At 36.8% G+C, this 18,441-nt stretch overlaps 1 protein-coding gene across 3 annotated transcripts in view; it reads left to right on the top strand.

Moving 5' to 3' along the window:
• RIT2 (Ras like without CAAX 2) overlaps nucleotides 1–18,441 on the top strand; it is a 181,831-nt gene that overhangs the window by 63,673 nt on the left and 99,717 nt on the right. For all 3 annotated transcript variants that reach the window (XM_056513710.1, XM_056513711.1, XM_056513709.1), the window contains one exon: nucleotides 15,054–15,127. In XM_056513710.1, the coding sequence (XP_056369685.1) occupies nucleotides 15,054–15,127 (74 nt within the window). The remainder of the gene's footprint in view (nucleotides 1–15,053; nucleotides 15,128–18,441) is intronic.

Below are 18,441 nucleotides of genomic sequence, written 5' to 3'. Positions count from 1 at the left end.
AAATGAATTCATAATGCAAACGAGATGCGAGAGCAGCTTCTCTGTTTTGGTGAGATATCACTGCATGAGATTGTGTCAAATGAGCAGTTGAGGGCATTAAGGCTGTGTCAATGTCAAGCTCTAATTGAAATGGGTGTGGGATGGAAAGCACTCTAGCATTAAGCACATGAATTTCCATGAGGTTTCCTAACGAAGTCGTGCATTCACCAATGCATCAAATAAAATGCATTTACTCATCTTTAATAAGATGTTGGAAGGGTAGGGGTGAATTTCAGACAAAAAAATATAAAATGTTGCTGAGAATATTCTAGGTTTATATAGCACATATCAAAAAATGCTGATATAAAGATTATATTTGTTCTGAAGGTAATAACGAGAAAGGATAAAGCAAGAGAAATAAAAACTGATTAAGAATTAAAGAAGACAAAGGTGAGACACATCTGCTAGGTCTGGGGTAAAGCATCTTGCCATAAAAGTTTTATTCACATTTATATTTAGGGTACAAAAAGTTTCTAAAACATTTCTGCTCTTATATAAAACACGAATGCATGTCTAGACCACTCCTAAATTAATTCTCATTCTCTTTTTATATAGAAAATTAAATATTTAGATAGGACTGAGCAAATCACAACTGGATTTGAGTCCCAACATTTTCTTTTTTTTTCCTTTTTTTTTTTGTTCTTTCATACATCTTTCTTCATATATTTATTAGCCTTATCTGAGATGGGATAAAAAATTCATATAAAATGATCAATTTGTCTCCAAGGACTGTCTCCCAAGGGTATTCAGACTGATTATGTAGATGTAGCAATATTGCCTGTGTTTGTTTTCCATATTCATCATTGTTCAAAACAAAAAATGAAGAATGTTCAAGGATACTGGTGCGTGCATTTTAACCATTTTCTTAAAGTTGTGTTTTTATTTTTTTCATTTTACTGTCTATTGGTATTATTTGCATTATTAAGAGATTAATAGTCACTTTTGGTGTAAAGCATTTTGACTTATGAACACCAAAAAGAGCAGAGATTATGGCTACTCTGTATGACTAAAACTCACATTTAGGGATTCAAATTATAATGTCTGCACATGAATCATTTATCTTGATTCAAATATGTGAAATTCAGGGAGATTTAAGAGAGGAAATTCAGTTTTTTGCTCACTTCTTTCCTCGCAGTTTGTGGGAGCCATTTGAGATCCTCTGGATCGTGTCCTGGGAAGGGAACAGAGATTGGGAAGGGTCAGGAGCACAGGTGTGATGAAAAGTGACCAAGGGAGATGTGGGGGCTCAGCCTGGAGAAAAGGAGGCTCAGGGGGGATCTTCTGGCTCTGCACAACTCCCTGACAGGCAGAGGCAGCCAGGGAGGGTTTTGGGGCTCTTCTCCCAGGTTAACAAGGCACAGGACAAAGGAAATGGCCTCAACTTGATCCAGAGAAGGTTTACATTGGATATAAAATAATTTTTTTCCATGAAAGGATATTAAGTAGTGGCACAGGCTCCCAGGACAGCGGTGGAATCACCAGACCCATCTCTAGAGGGATTTAAAAGCCCTGTGGCTATGGCATTTGGGGACAGGGGTTAGTGGGGGGCCTGACAGTGCTGGGTGAACAATCAGACTCAGTGATAGGGCTCTCTTCCAGCCTAAAACATTCTGTGAAGGATTCTGTGCCCTGCAGTCCTGCTTGGGCTCAGGATTCTGACCCAGAAGGCTGTGGATCTTCCACAGGTCATGTGTGGCTGCTATCTGTCCCCCTGTGGATGTGACACAGGATCTGTGGAGTGAATGAGAACCAGAAAATATTCCCAAGAGCATATCAGACATCCAGTATGGACAACTAGATAGCATCCACACCTCACAGTTAAGGAGATTTTAGCTACCTACCTTGCATACAGATGCATACTTTGTAGGTTTGTAAACCTAGATGCCTGAAGATTAATTGTGGTGCCTTGTCTGAGAGCTTGTCAGAACAAAACCTTTATAAATCACTGTGGTACCCCTCAGAGTGTCTTAACTTAAGAGTAAGACTTTCTGTGCACAAAAGAAAGAAGAGCATTGTCATGTGTCTGGCAGGGTAGGTTCTTCCATAGTAAGGGAAAAAATAAGCCATGCAGTAGGGAGTAGCATTAAGAAATTAATATTAAGCATGGAAGAAGTGCCCAAACTGCTCAGTTAGTTTAGATTTCAAGGAGGCAATAATATGCCTTCTGCTTAGTGTTACTACTTCATCCTACTGTGAAAGGAAATGCTTTTTGTTTGAAAGTACAGAGAGGGGAGACTGGAAAATCACAGCAGATTTTCCTATCTCTGATGGAAACAATTTGACTTGAAAACCAAAAATAATCACATTTCTCTTTGAGATATTTATTTTTAAAAGGCTGTATTTTCCCTCTAAGGTCCACATTAATGATAATTGGATAATCTCAACATTGCAGTCTAAGATTTGTTTGTCTTAAATGAAGTCTCAGATCATTATGAAATTTTTTTCTTTCTGTTGAGAACTTCAGTATTTGTTAAGGGAATAGTCTTGGTCTATACTAAACATGCTATGTTACTCAGATGCATGATCTGCTCTAATGTTAAAATTTCTTTATTTGAATTTTGCTTTCATAAAGCATCAAAATTTTTTTCAGACTTCATGCAAGAAATTATCAAAGCAACAGCTTGCATTTTTGTCTCTGTTCTCAAGGGAAATCACCACTAAAATCATATAAAATATAAAATTCATAATCTTAATGTCCAACATTCAGTTTTTCTTACAAATACAACTTATGAAATTATTTTGAGGGCTGTCTGCATCAAGTGACTTCTTTTTCGATTAACATTTTCAAGCACCAGAGAAACTTTGCTTAATCTACAGATTTTCTTTTAGAAACATCTGTAATACAAAAAATATTAGACAAGCAAATGCTGTCAGTGTTTTTTTAGAGTAGGTACCCCAGACATCATCTCCCCTCTCAAGTCACCACAATCTCCTCAAAGTTTGGATGTTGGTCAGAGCACCTTGAAGAGAATTTTGGCTTTCATTTTAGCCTTGGCAATGCAGTGATCTGTGTCCATCCCACTGCCCCTATAAAACCAGACACAGCAGCTCTGCTGGCAGGTTCACTTCAGGCACAGCAGTGCCAGACAGCAGCTACAGCTATGAGCCCTGCTTCACCATGCTGAGACGTCCCAGAGGAGGAAATAGTGTAGAGATCAAGTGTAGAGCTATCTGTCTAGAGCTATTAATATTATAATATATTAATAGATGTAGATATTAGTGTCTCTATGTAGCTATTAATACCTGGAGCTATTCTTTACCCTAAAGCATGGACAAGGAATGATGTATGAGCTATCACCTGCTAGAAGCAGACACTGGAGACTCTGAAATAGTCTAGTTTGATGAGATGAAATAAGCCAAATTTGAAAACTCATTTGTGAAGAAAAATGGGGAATCCCAATCTTCATTTCTGCCCTTTTCCAAGCCTCATTCTGGCTCTCTGGTGTCCATTGTACAGTTTTTCAGGCTGATTCAATGGTATTCCAAAAGAAAACTAAGCCACCCTAACACGGAATAGCTTCTTACCTGGTTACTGAGTTTAATAATTTAAGTATAAAAAATAGTACTCACAGCTCAAAAAGTCAAAAGGGATCCTGTAGAAACAAATAACGTGGAAATGGGAATGAAAGAAAGGAGAAATGGTGTTATTTCTGGGGCAGGAGAGGGGTAAAAATCCAGTCAAGCATGTCCTGCATTCACTCTCAAAACCAATCTGTGAGACAAAATTCCTTCCAAAGTTGATCCCTGTTGTCAAAACTAACGGTGACAATTACCTGTACCACTGTGTGGGATTCCTGGGGCTATTGTCCATCTCCAAAAGAAGAAAACTGTTTAAGTGTTCTTTTAATCTTTCATGGCTCTTTTTATTCTCAGTTGGAGAATTTATGGAATCAGAATTACCTTAACTGATGATCCCGCTGGTGATATGACATCCTTTTCTCCATAGTTTTAGAAATTAAGAAAACAAAAAAATTACTCTCTTATTATGAGTAAAACCTGGCAGATGGTGAGTGTTGGTCAGCAGAGTTAAATACAGCTGGTGGTCAGCTATGGGGGGTGCTGTGATTCTATGATTCTATTTCTCCAACACCTCTGCTCAACAAGAGTTTACCATGGCTGGAAGAGGACAGGAAAGTGTTTGCTCTGTGTGCTGTCATGGGAGATCTTATGCTTGCCTCATGTTCACATGCAAAAAAACACCAATACCCCTTAGCTGCTAATGGTTCATATTTATTATTTCCCATACTCCATCAACTTTGTGTTAGAAGTAAAATATATTCCTTCCTTGGCCATCTTCTTCACTGAATAAAGGGTCAATGGAGGATAAAAGTATGGTATATTATCCTTCTATTTCTTCCAGAATCCTGAGATTATTTGTGTATCCTGCTCAATACAGGGAGAAGAAAAATAACCAAAAACTATATATAAGTGTGACCTTATGGTTGCTCTTCTAAAGCAGTGATTAGTCAGATTAAAAGTGAGGGAGGAAGACAAAAACCTTTTCTTATAAATGTGACAATACAAAAGAATTTCTGTGGTATATTCATATAATAATAATAATAATAATAGTAGTAAGAATAATAGTAAGGATAATAATGAAATGCTTTTATTAAAATTATTTTATAATATCTTCTATATTCAGAATGTAGAAAGAGTCAGCCAAGAATAGCAATGATTATTAAATTTTTTTTGTCTGTTCTACACAAAAGAGTTTGGGGTTTTTTCCTTCATGCCAGCCTTGTACAGGGCAGAAGACCTCCAATTCAGCAATGGCAGTTTTGGTTTGATTCCATCAAAAAATCTTTGCTTCACCTTGTTTTGATCCACCAAGTCTCTGACTAATCTGACTGATGTAGTAGTTTGAAGCAGCAAAAGAGCTTAAATGGTTCTTCTGCTGACAGAAGAGGATATCCTCAGAGCTGAGCTGTTCAGTCCTTATTTCAGGCCACCATTATACACCAATATTAACCCAAAAAATGAAACTGGAGCAATGTCTCCTTCTTAGGTTCTTTTCTGCTCCCTTATAGCAGAGTTTCACTGGCACATTTCCACTGAGTTGAAACCTTTCTAAGAGCTGTGGAATTCAGGTCTGAACCTTTAGATCCTGACTGATTCTGGCTGCAAGCAATACCTGTAACTGGATGGTGACATCAAAAACAGGAGAGTTTATATGTTTACCCAGAACTGCTATCCACAGTGAAGTCACACACATATTGTAGTTTCTAATTAGCAAAGCAAGTGTACAAAGTGATAGAGCATGATTACCTCACCATAACATCTGCATCTCCTGTTACTTAGATGAATAATTCTCCCAGTTGTGGAATACAATAAAGAAATCCTTAGGTTCTTGGGGCTAAAGTGGGGTGGAGGGTCTCGTTATGTGGCAGCTGAGGATGTCCAATATTCTGGGAATTGCATGGCTGAAGCAGAAGTGACCACCAAACTCACTCTGTGGCCTTAGCCCAGTGGTTCTGCTGTGGGAGTCACAACCCTCATTCAGTGATTATAATTACCATTAGGGTCATGAACTCAGAAGAACCTGAAGTGAGACTTGCAGCCCATGAATAGCCAAAACTTGCTTACCTTTATATTGTGATTAGCAAAATTATTCCATAAGTGACTTTTGAAATTGAAAGAGACACCTATGCCACGGTTTCCTGGAGGAGGTTGATTTATCACGCTCAATTCGAAGTTCCTCATTGCAGGACAAATGTTTCCATTAACCTTTCTTTCATGGAAGCCAGCATCCATCTACACCTTACTAAACCCAAGGCACCATCCATGCTAATAACCACGCAGATGGAGCCAACTTGCTAATTACTTCCCCCAAAATGACAAGAAGTGAATTCGTAGCTGTCAGATCCTCCCACCCAGCAGCACAAGCACGGACTTGAAAGAGTGGTGAAATTGCTACCTTCTATTCTTGTTCCCCGAGATAAGGGTACTTGGACCCCTGTTAATTATCATGTTTTGATTAAACAGAAGTACTTTGTTCATGCACACCTTTGAATGAAATGAAATTTTTCTGGAAGCAGAGAAAGTAATGATATGCTTTTATTAAATATTAGCAGCACTATCTACATTGCAAGCAGTATACAGCAAGTATAATGCTTTTGCCTGAGTTATCTTTACCCTTAAGTTGCAAAATTGTTAAATTTTGAAGAGAAATTATAATCTCTCTATGAGAGCTGGTTCTGAGTAAAATAGCTTGGATGATGGACACCTCAAAAGTAAAATTTAGGGTGTTTGGAGGACTGCATTGCAAGTTCTGAGAAAGGGCTGACTGAGTTTTCTGGGCAACAAACTTTGTCCTATACAATAATTAATACAAATATAGTCACATATGTGCATATTTGCAGATTAAAATAATAAATGGTGGTTTCGTTGATGATAGCATTTTCATTTTTTCTGAAAGCTGCTCCACCAGACCAAATAATTCAGATTGACTGTCAGTCTTTCATTTAAATCCATGCTGTATCTCTGCAGAAAGTTATCATTTAAAGGAGGTGACTCAATCCAGAAAAATTCTGTTTCACAAAATGTTGCTATGTAAGAATGGAATAAGCTTATCCATTCCATGTGTTTGGGGAAATGAAGGAAGAGGAGTGCATTGTTTTCTAGACTCCAGCTTGGTTATATAAATTGTAAAACAAATTTAATCTTGATCAGAACTTGTAACCGCTCTGTAGCCTTGTAAAAAAACATTTTGCTTTAATTAGTAATAATAATTTTGTTTTGGAGGGGGAAACGCTTATCTACAACTAGAAATAGAATGTTGCAAATATTAAAAATGTATAGTATGGTATTATAAATTAGAGTATTATTTAGCATTATAAAAATACCCAATGTTTCTGTAGAAGTAGATACTTGCATTGGTGGTTTTTATGCTCAATTTTCAATCTTCTAAAGGTCCTAATACTTTTTTCAGGAGTAGATAAACTCACATATCCTATTATGCTCACATATCCTGGTGTAATTTATAAACCTTGGGCCCTGATGACAGATATCTGACTGGGTGCAAAGTGCTGCAAGAGCAGACAAGGTAACAGTGAGTTTGCCTTGCCTGGCTACCAAGGTTTTATATTTTTACTTCCTCTGTCTGAAAATAGGTGTCTTACCTTGAATTTTCTATTGTACATTGTGCATTATATCCTTGCTGATAACTCCATATAGAAGAAAATCTTTCCCATGCAAAACTGTTCAGCACAACCATTCTTAATTTTATTTCTTGAAAGCTGTTCAGGCCATTGCCTCCTTTTCCAACTGCTTTGCTAATAAACTTCATGATCACGAAGAACCCAAAGGGAAGAAGAGAAACTAAATTTAACTGACTCAAAGTTCAATTCCCTTAGATTTCTGATCACACAAAACATTTCAGAGCACATATAATGCTGTTTGGTGGGAGGTTTTTTTCCTTTTTTTTTTACTTACCATAAACTAAGTGAGATTAAGCTGCTTTTGCTTCCAGTGCTTTTCAGCAAAGAATGAAAGGGCACCACAGAAATGAAACAGCAAGCTGACATTTAGGAAGAGGCTCTTGTACACATCTACAGGTGAAACTGAAGGAACAAAAATAGAAGATGAAATGTGCAATGGATAACCCACTTCCCAATTTTAAAGGCACTGGGTGCACTTCAGGTCAGTGAGAAAGCTGGCATGTACTTACCCAAAGCTGAAAATCAATCAGGCTGCTTCAGCAGCTCAGGGTTATCAGCCCTGCCCTGCAGAGCACAGATCTGAAACATTAGGCAGCCCAACAAGAGGGAGAAAGTTAATTTGAGAGCAGCTGTTTTAAGACAGATACATAATGGCATTAGCAGAGGAGCACTGTGGTGAGGTGAGAGCTGAACAGAAATGCCCATTATGCTGAGGAAGCTTTTAGGTGAATTGTTGGAAACAGATGCAGCCAAAGCCTGAGGTAAAGGAGTCAGACAAGAGTATGATGAAGGTGGCTGTTAAAAACTACTAATAATGAATGGTCAGCCTGTGTGGGACTTACTGGGCCTAAACTGAAGTTTTTATTCTGCTTCAATGATTCTGCATGTTCAACAGGATGCTCAGGGGGGTTTTGGACTCTCCATCTCAGGAAGTATTCAAAGGCAGGGTGGGCAGAGCTTTGAGCAACTTCAGTCTAGTGAAAGGTGTCCCTTCCCTTGGCACAGGAGCTGGGATGAGATTCTTTTAGGTCTCTTCCAATTGAAACAATTCTGTTTGAATGAAATGTTGCTATGATTCTATGCACTGGGCCCCTCTAAGCATTTATACACAATTTTTCATTGATTAGGGTTAAATGCAGAGATTTGTTTGAGGATCTGGAAATAATCTAGTTGTGCTTTTCCTTTCCATTGAAAATACTAGCAGTTCTTATATTAGGAGGACAAAATCAACTACAAGTTGTGCTTTTTTGTTTTGAAACATAGATATTAGAATCATTGTATTTTTGTTTGTTTTTAATTGTTTTTATTTGCATCTTCACTCCTTGAAATTATGAATTATCTTACGAGCTTCAGAATTACAGAATAATTTTCATTAGAAGGAATTTCAAATATCATTTATTCCAACTCTGTTGCCATGGGTAGGGACACTTTCAACTGGACTAGGTTTCTCCAAGCTGTCCAAGCTGGCCTTGAACACTTTCAGGGATGGGGCAGACACAACTACTCTGGGGAACATGAGCCATTGAGAACCCAGGGATAATATTTTATGTGCCATTGAAGGAACAGAAACCTCTAGTACTGAACCTAGCAGTTAATCAAAATCATGCCATGACACTGGACAAAGGCTAAGTAAAGGAAACATCGAGTTTTCAATTGAAGCTAGGGAGAGATGGAATCTACAACAGTGATATACATTTGAATTTAGCAAGGCCATTTGAAAACATTACAAAATATTTTCTGAAGACATATGTGGCCAAAGCCTTGGTTCAGTATCTTATCTGTAAATATGCTTAAGGCAATTTTAATGCTAAAATGAAAACAGAGAGATAGAGATTTCTGTATTTATTATCAGTATTTATTTCGGTATTTATTATGCAGTTGAATGTGTAATGAATAAATGAATGAATTCCTTATATGATAAGCACTTAAAATGAATAATGGTTTTTTTTCTCAGATTATTTTAATTTTCTCAAGGCCTACACTGTAAGTTTTTTATAGGCTAGCAGAGAGGTATTATCCACATATTAGATGCTGCATTACTTACCTATATCTCTTTCACAGAAACAGCTGAAGTGTTCAAAAGATGTGGTTAGTGAAGAAAGCATTTCTAGCTGTGGATTTAGAAAGGCAGACATTTTTTTTTTTCTCTCTTCTGTAAACCATCATCAAGATTCTTCTGTCTGGAATAATATTGTCTGTTACCATCACTTTTGAAGGCTGGTAACAGGCAAAGTGTGCTGTTAACATGAAACTGAGTGAAGCCTGAAGGATCTGACAAAGACATGACAAAGCTAAACAAATGACAAATGGCATATACAGCTCAATGCTAAGAAACAAAAAACAGCATCACTGGGAAGAAAAATACTAAGTATTCCTCTAATTGCAGATAGAATCACAGAATCACAGGATAAGCTAAGCTGGAAGGGGCCCACAAAGATCAAGTTGGCTCAAGTCCCACTCTTGGCCCTACACAGGACATCCCCAAGAACCACACCATGTATAATGATATAATAGAGCTGGAACTGGAATATTTAAATATCTTAGCTAATAGCCTAGTACTAATATCCTTACATGCATTATTTTAAAGGATATTGCTATATACATGAGTATTTACAAAATACAAGGCAATCAAATCATTCCTGCTCCTCTAAATCACCCATTGCTTATCATGTGTGCAGAGCTTATAGGAGGGCAACCTCTGTGACTTGGTGTCCTTGTCTGCAAAATGCTGATAGCAACGCTCACTCAAATTGTAAAACACTCATAGTCCAGGAAAATAATTATATGCTAAGGGAGGTTTTAATAGCAATGTATTTTGATGGGTAATTCTTATGACATGCATATTCTTATCTCAAAGAGGAGGAGTTTATGTGTAGTATTTGGTACAGTGGTTTATGTCTCTGTTCATCCAGTCTTTTAATTTAAAAATTGCTTGCTGTAAATAGAAACAGCATCCATACAGCCAAAGACTCATACCCATCCTACATTCAGGAGCATTCCTAAATTAAAATGCATTGTGGCAGATAATCTAAGCACACCAAGAGCTGTCTCCTGCTGTTGCTTTGGCACTCAGGGAGAACAACAAGAGGCAGAATTCCAGGTGTGGCTGACAGAACTTGGATTCCTTCTGCTGGCTTGACACCTCCTCAGTCAAATAAAATATCTTTTGGCTCACCTATATGTATGAATCTGATCATTTTTAACTGCAATTGTTATTGTACAAGACAAAGAAGAGAGACTTGATTTAGTAGGTATGGAAGCAGAATTAACAAATGGAAGAAAGAAGCATCTGACCTATATTTCAGGGACTGGAATATGTCAGTAATGCAGATGAAAAGCTCATCACAACTCCCTTTTAAAACGTACACCATTCAAATCTATTTGTCATGAAACAGTTGCCTGTTCATAACTGAAAAAGTACTTTGATATATTTTTTATTAATTCAGCTTATCGAAGATAACTGGTCATACCACAACCTTGCATTAATTACTGTATTTCTCTAGAATTATTTCCTAAAAAAAAAAAAGAACTCTGAAAAAAGATCACATATTAATTTTACACACATATACCACCCCCAAAAAACAAAGAAAGAAAGAAACAAACAAACAGAAAAACCCTGATAATATAAAGCTTAAGTAATTTTTTTATTTGCTTTTCTAACACTTCAAAAGGCAATTAAACAATGAAAATAAGAGAAGTCAAACAAACAAACAAACAAACAACCTTCCAAGAACCTTTCTTGGTTTCATTTAGATACTCAGCAAAGTTGGAAAGAATTTAAAACTAAAAAGAAATAGGTACCATTCAGAAAACAGTTGGATCTCTGTTTTGTCCCATCCTGCAATACTTTAAACACTCAGTATTCATTGAAGCCATATAGCATCATCCTCTGAAAATAATTGTGTATCTATTTTTATTTTTATTTTTATTTGTAATCTTTGTAGGAAATAAGATTCTAACAAAATCAACTTTGAATGTAGGAAATAAAGGGGAAAAAAAGAAATTTTCTTTAACTGTACAGTTCATATATATCCACACGTTCAGATTACAGGGATGTGGGATTTTTATTTTGTTTTATTTTCAGTACCCTAAAAAGTGTTCATACTTGCAGTCAGTGTTTGAAACACAATTAACAATATCAGCAAACTCCATCCCCAGGTTTTCTTCATGTAATAACCTACTCTCCTGCAGAATTTTACCCAAGCCAAAAGCTGAGACTTTATGACTAATCTCACAGAAAAAGACTAATTCTGAGCTTAATATGAACAATATATGTATAGTCTGATTTATTGTCTGATGTCTGATTAACATTCATGTCTATTTTGTATGTTCTTTTAATGGTTTACTGAAATAGCAGCTGGATTTTGACGTGGTCTAGCAGACCCCAAATTAGCTTTAAAGGGAACATTATATTCATATTATAAATAAATTCGTTGAAAGAAACTGTAGTGTACTCAAACATTGCATGTAGTGTAAATATGCCAGATATCATTTGCAATGCAGATAATTTTTAAAGGGAGGATATTAGAGTGTGAGTTTATTGGTGTTCCTGATGGAGATTTTCCCACTTTTTTTCATATTTAGATGCAGTTTCACATGAACACCTTCTCTTCTGTTCTTTTCTGTCCACTTGTTAGCAGCTTTTTCCTACTCTATAAAGAAAAGTCTCAGAACTTCTCTTCCCTTACCATGACTATAAATTGTACCATGCTGCCTGGCCTAAAAAAAAAAAAAAAACAGCCACATAGTATTCCCTTCTGAAATCCTCTGGGAAATGTGTAAAAACACCAGGCTTTTGGCTTAACCTCATAGCTACCAATGAACCAAAAATATGGGTCCAAGATACAGATTTATCAACTCTTGACTCCTAGGAAGTGGTTTCTTTCCAGGCTAATGCCTCTGCCTCATAATTTGAATCAAATGAAGATGTTTGCCCAAGTAATAGACAGAATGGACAATAAAATCTCTATATACATTACTTTCTGAGATGAAATACCAGTTTAAAAATATTAATTGTAGAGAGAACTGAGTGGTACAGCTCTTCCTCTTGGTCTTTGTGACATGATATGGGAAACGTATTTCAATTTATGCATCTTTCTTCTGCCTGCTGCCTTGGAAGGAATTAAATGCCCTCCTGGTCAGTGACTCCACAGGTAAATGGAAAGGCAGTGCCTCTCAGCAGAGTGATTTGTTGGAGCATTAAGAAGGCTCATGAGTGGGTGCCATGAGTTGTTCTCTGGTATGAGGGTGTGTTGGCTCAAGGCTGATTTCCTTGGAAAGTGTATGCTTTAGGACTTCCTCTTAAATATGTGCCTGAGTCCCACCTGTTTTCCATCTCTATGCAGGTGAAAATTCCCCTGCTTATCACACCTCAACTGAGGACATTTTTAGGCTTCTTTTTATTATCTGTACTATCCTGCTTTTTGAACATAGGCAGAGAGAATGTTATAAAAGAAACTCATATCTCCTTCCTGTTTCATCTCTACATTTCTTGGGGCAAAAGCAAATCTTAAATGTGAAAAGCATTTTCCCAGAAAACCATTTACATTCATGTACTTGGTCAAAGCATAACAAAACATGTTTCTCTACCACCAACTGAAAGACATCAGCATACATCAAGAATGAAAATTGGACAGTGATTCTAACACTCTTTTGTGAAATATTTTCAGGTCAGTAGCTAGGGAAACAAAATAAAAGAAAATGACAAAATATCTTTATGCATTCAGTTTTATATCTGCAAAGTAAAAATATTATAAAGATAGTCTGGATCCAGCTTTTAAGAGCTAAAATATTACTGATGACAGTGACATTAGATCAGGGTATACCTGGAGTAGCTCAGCAGGGTAGATATTGCATTTACTTACTGAAAGCTTGTGTTCAGAGGCCAGTGGATCTTTTAGTTATAACTCTTTAGTTTATAGCTCTGAACTTGTAAATCCTCTTCTTGGAAAAAAAAGAAAAAAAAAAAAAAAAAAAGAAAGACAGTATTTATCAAGCTTCATTTGCGTCCAAGTAAAATTTAAGTAGGAAAATTTTTCTTCACATTAACTGTTTTAAAAGTTCTGTATAAAGATTCATATTGGTCTAAGTGAAAATGGAAATAGGACCACTGGCTTTAAAGAATCCAGCTGCAGAGCCAAGAATGAAACCTAAATTTATGGAAGTCATATGATAATTATGTAAACAGTAATGTAATGCAAATGGACACCCACCTTCATGGAAGTACATTAATTATTGGTGATAGTATCAATAGAATTCATGGGAAGGAAAAGCCATGCTTGATTTTACATATTTTGCTATTTTGATTTAATATTTGTTTAACAGAAAAGAAAAAAATAAAAAGGAAAAAAAAATCTGCTGTGGGTAGACCACATTGTCATGCAATAATAAATTACTTAAACTGCAAGTAGTCCAATTCCTTCTATATGATCCCTCTTTGCCACACAGTTTCTTATTCAGCAATCCCTAAAAAAACATCTATTAACCAAAACATATGGTGGTTGGAGTGTTCTGGTTTTCCCAGGAAGTTAATATAACGTACAATTAATTAAACCTCTGGGCCATCTTAATATCAATGGGATTAGGTATTTGTTTAAAGAAAGTAATGTGTGTATTTGCTGAATTGAGGGATAAAATAAAGGGGAAAATATTGTATGTCATTATGTCACAAAAGACAGCACTCTTCTGGCTGGACAGGAGGGGTCTGAATGAGGCTATACAGACTTGTATCCAAATGATTTAGTCTTTTTCTTCTGCTGGTAGAAAGCAGATTTTCCCAAGCTTTTATAAAGTGATATATGGTGCAACGTATACATTATGGCACAAACTGGAACATCCCAAGAATTAAAAAAAACCTGCTATATAATCCCATATTGTAATCTCAGTATAATTTCAACAGCAATTGAGGGCCTGTTGCTGGGGGTCTCTGCTAGGACTGACTCCCAGGACAGCCCAGCCACAGGCTCACAGTGGTTAACAACATTTCTCAGGTACAACAAATGCACTTGTCTTGTCTTCACGCCTCAGTGCTCTTCCAGAGCACAATGTCAGTCACAAAAACCACTCAGGCTGCTCTGCGTGATTGTTCAATTAAAGAGCACAGATAATTTCCAAGACTATTTCGAGTATAAACACGGGCCAGTATCTACACGCTTTTTAATCTTACAAAGACAATACAAATGTTGAGAGGGGAATGAAATTGAAATGTGAGGAAAACAGCTTATGCAAATAGTACTTCACCTTTTCTTTGTTTTTATTCTTCTAAATTTAGTTGACAAAATCATGAGCTAATGCAGAATTTCTCCTCCTCTGCCTGCATCTATGATAAGTGTGAGGACACAGAATACAGAATTTATTTTTAAGAAGTTTATTCTCAGCCTTTCTGGATATGTACAGAAATTTAAATAATTTCTCTGACATACCTGAGCTAGGACTCTATTCAGGCACAGGGAGTTTATCCCAATAATTTTGACAATATTTAAATTGAAACTATTTGCTAGAAAATCTCATTGAACGTGTCATTGTGGTAAGTAAATCAGAACCCTGTTACACTGCTCCAGCATAACACCTCTGAATCTTTATGACCAAAGTGACACCTGGGGTCTGTGTTTAGAGAAAGGAAATGTTTCCCTTTTAAACAAAGGAAAATTTTTGTATTTTGAGGTAGTGTGATGGAAGTGACTTTTTTGCTAATACTTTGTAGTGATGATAGGATTTCACAAAGGGACTTTTGAAATAAAACAAGGTTAGGTCAGATTGGAGAGCTTTTGAAAAGCCTCCTCCAAACTAGCAAAGCTGTTTCATTTTCCATTCTCTGAACCACTCATATGCTTAAGCAAACTGCACTGTGTTTTTCAGAGGATGCCTATAAAACTCAAGTCCGAATTGATGATGAACCAGCCTATTTGGACATTCTAGACACTGCTGGACAGGTGAGTAATTTTCCAGTGTGAGTCACTCAATCAGAGAAAAACTTAAATATTTTGACCTTGGAGATATGGGTCTCAGTGCTGAAAGCAAGGTTCCCTATTCAAACATAAAAGAAGAAGTGGCAGAAGAACACAGAGGAATTAACAAAGGGCAAGATTAAAGGAGGGCTGCAGTATAGACCAGTGTAACTTCCAAATCTCATCAGAGGAGACAGGCTGAAAAGAACAATAGATAATAAAATGTTTTTTTCTTTTTCTCTTGTATGCAGGAACATCTGTCACAATAATGAAATGTATAATTACTGTATTGATTGTTTTCTGTCCTTCTCATTCCTCCTTTTCTATATGTGTTACAGGAATTTTCTGGTCTAGTTGTAGACTAAGTATTTTGTTAGATTTAGTCTTCTCACCACATTATATCTAGATATCAAATGCTTACCCATAAAAAAGATATCTGAATGTCAAAAGTGCCTCACAGTGTTACAAATACAGGTTTTCCAGAGAAGCATGGAATCCCTGAATCCCTGGAAGTGTCTAAGGTCAGGTTGGACAGGGCTTGGAGCAGCCTGGGAGAGTGGAAGGTATCCCTGCTCATGGAAAAGGGGTTGGAATTAGATGAAATTTAAAGTTTCTGCCAACTGAGACCATCCCCTCATTCTGCCCTTTCTATGACAGACTGTCTGCTGTGTGAACATCAGCCAGGGAATAATTTCTTCTACCTGACTCAGTTAATTTCCTTTCCACCTCTAGGTATTTTTGCTGTTTAATCAAAGTGCTGCCACTTGCTGATCTTTTCCTCAGGTGTGTCTCAAGGCCTGTTTGAAGGCTTTTTTTATCTTCTCTAGTCTCCCTAGTGTGTGTGCACAAGGTAACCAACAAGGAACTTAAACATACTTAAATAAAGAAAGAAATATTTGGAAGTAAAAGACTGGTAACCTTGTTCTCAGCTTCCCAGATGTTTGAATGCACCCAAGCTGGGCACAGTAAAAGCAGTTGGGAGTGCAGTCTGCTGCCAGAAAATTAAAGAGAGTTCAGTTGTTGTCAGTAACATTCACATGTACGATTTTTTTATTATTTTAAAAATTTTAGGAAAATTTTAAAATAATATTAAAAGGCCAGAACTAAATCTCATTCTTAATATATGAGTGGAGGTTCTGATTGCCGAGGTTATGAACAGACAGTTTCAAGGTAAGAAAAGAAATCACAATAATTAATTTAGTGAAAGGGAGTGAGAACAATAGCAGAAAAAAGCCAGAGTTTTATCTCTAAGTTTTATCTCTATTAGGAAACAAAATATCTACAATATTACAGGTCTAGGGTATGTAGTGACCAAGTAATGAAATGTGGTGCAGATGTTCCATAGAATCATAGAATTTTAAAAATTGGAAAATATCTTTAATATCATTGAGTCCAACCATTGACCCAAAACTTCCAAGCCCACCACTAAACCACGTCTCCAAGTACCACAGCAACACATTTTTAAATCCCTCAGGGGATGGTCACTCCATCACTGCCCAGACATCCTGGGCCAGGGCTTAATAATCATTTCAGAAAATAAATTTTTCCTCATGTCCAATCTAAACCTCCACTTATCCATTCCTTTCTGTAGCAAGCAGAGCCCTGTGGCAGAAGCACCACACTCAGGAGATTTATCAGCCCAGGCCGTTTACAGCCTGGGCACAGCTATTTTACTTCTGCTGAAATGTTGAAATTAATCAGCCAAGTTGATCTGATAGGAGCAAATCTCTGGTTTAACTCCCCTGTTGTTCCAATGTAGATTGTCATCACTGAAACATGTTCCCAAAGCAGCTAGGAAGCTCTTCCCGCTTTCCCTCCCCACAATTTTTCAGGAGCTGTCCATTATAAGTGTCCTGGATTTAGCTGCTTGTCTTTGCAGATGTCTTGGATTTGTTCCCTCTCTATCTGCTCCACACAGCTCCAGAATAAATCAAGACCTAATCCAAGTCCCATTGAAGTCAGCAGCTGAAATAGGCTCTTTCTTCACAGAGGACTTAATGGTTCTCTCACTGAAGCTCACACAAATTCTGCTCTGACTTTGGTGACTCAGGGTAAAAATCCAAAGCACCCATTTGTGCTGCTGCTGATGGTATCTAGTTGTTTTTATTCCCCTGGGTTTTATGTCAAATTGGAGATGGTGTTATAGCTTCTAAATCAGGCAGTGGAAAACTAATTTGTCTGGGAGTCCTCGCAGCCATAAATACTTCATCATCAACTTTGAATAATGACTTTAATCACTTCAGCAGATCAAGGAGCTAAAATTGTAATTCAGCCTGATTTGGGAATCACAAGAAGTCAATAGAGAAACTCACTGAATTTAATGTATTTTGTTGTCCTGGAGGATGTGTTTCAACAAATGTTTCTCCTTTCCCTTCTGTACCTATGGACAAATTAAGAATATCAACACTTACCAAACTAACTACTAATAATAAACACAGTTTTTAATCGTCAAACACAGACTTAAAAGTCCACATGTGGTTTCATACCTGACATCACATAGAAAATCTTCAATACTTTAACTGGTAGATACAGTTTGAAGTCTTTAAAACATTAATAGTGCTTCAAAAATATATTTGTGTTCTCTACTTTCTGAAGTTAAAACAAAACAAAACAAAAACAAAACCAAAAAACACCAAAATTCAAACAATGTAAAAATCAGAAACATTAACAAACTTGCTCACTAGTTACTAATTTTTCTCTTATGCATATACATTGACACTAGAACATGGATCAGTTGCTCATCTCAGGAAATAAACTGATACTCCATGTACTCTAGATACATATTTTATCCACCATCATTTGTCCTTTTGTGCTCTTCCAATACTGTTTTTCAACTGAAGGCACAAGAGGCATTTTCTTAAAGACTGTAAGGGCTGGTACTGCAGTTTTGCTTCACTGAACTCACCACACCTGCTTATCACCACCCTCTACACCTGCCAGTGGGGCAGCCTGTGTTTTCTCATCCCAGACAGCTTCAGACAGAATATGTCTGCTCCAGAGAGTTTCAAGAGCAGGTATTGATGTTCCTCCTGGTAGCTGGTTTGTCATAAACAGACTTAACCTCAGCTACTCCTACCAAAAAAAAAACTTGTATATGTGGTGTGCTGCAAGGAAATGAACAAAAAATTGATGCTGGCATTCTTTTCCAGTGGCACAATGGAATCCAGAAGAAGCTGTCAGTACTTCCTTTGGTTAGCTATCAAAGATGCATTTGGCTCTTTAACTAGAAGTGTTATTCTCAACCCAAAATTTCTATTTTTGCATCTACATTTCAATAAAAACTAAAAAAAATGAAGAAG

Source organism: Oenanthe melanoleuca, chromosome Z, assembly GCF_029582105.1.
Source record: "Oenanthe melanoleuca isolate GR-GAL-2019-014 chromosome Z, OMel1.0, whole genome shotgun sequence".
NCBI lineage: Eukaryota > Metazoa > Chordata > Aves > Passeriformes > Muscicapidae > Oenanthe > Oenanthe melanoleuca.
Note: the sequence above shows the minus strand (reverse complement) of the source record. Positions and strands in the feature narration are given on the sequence as shown.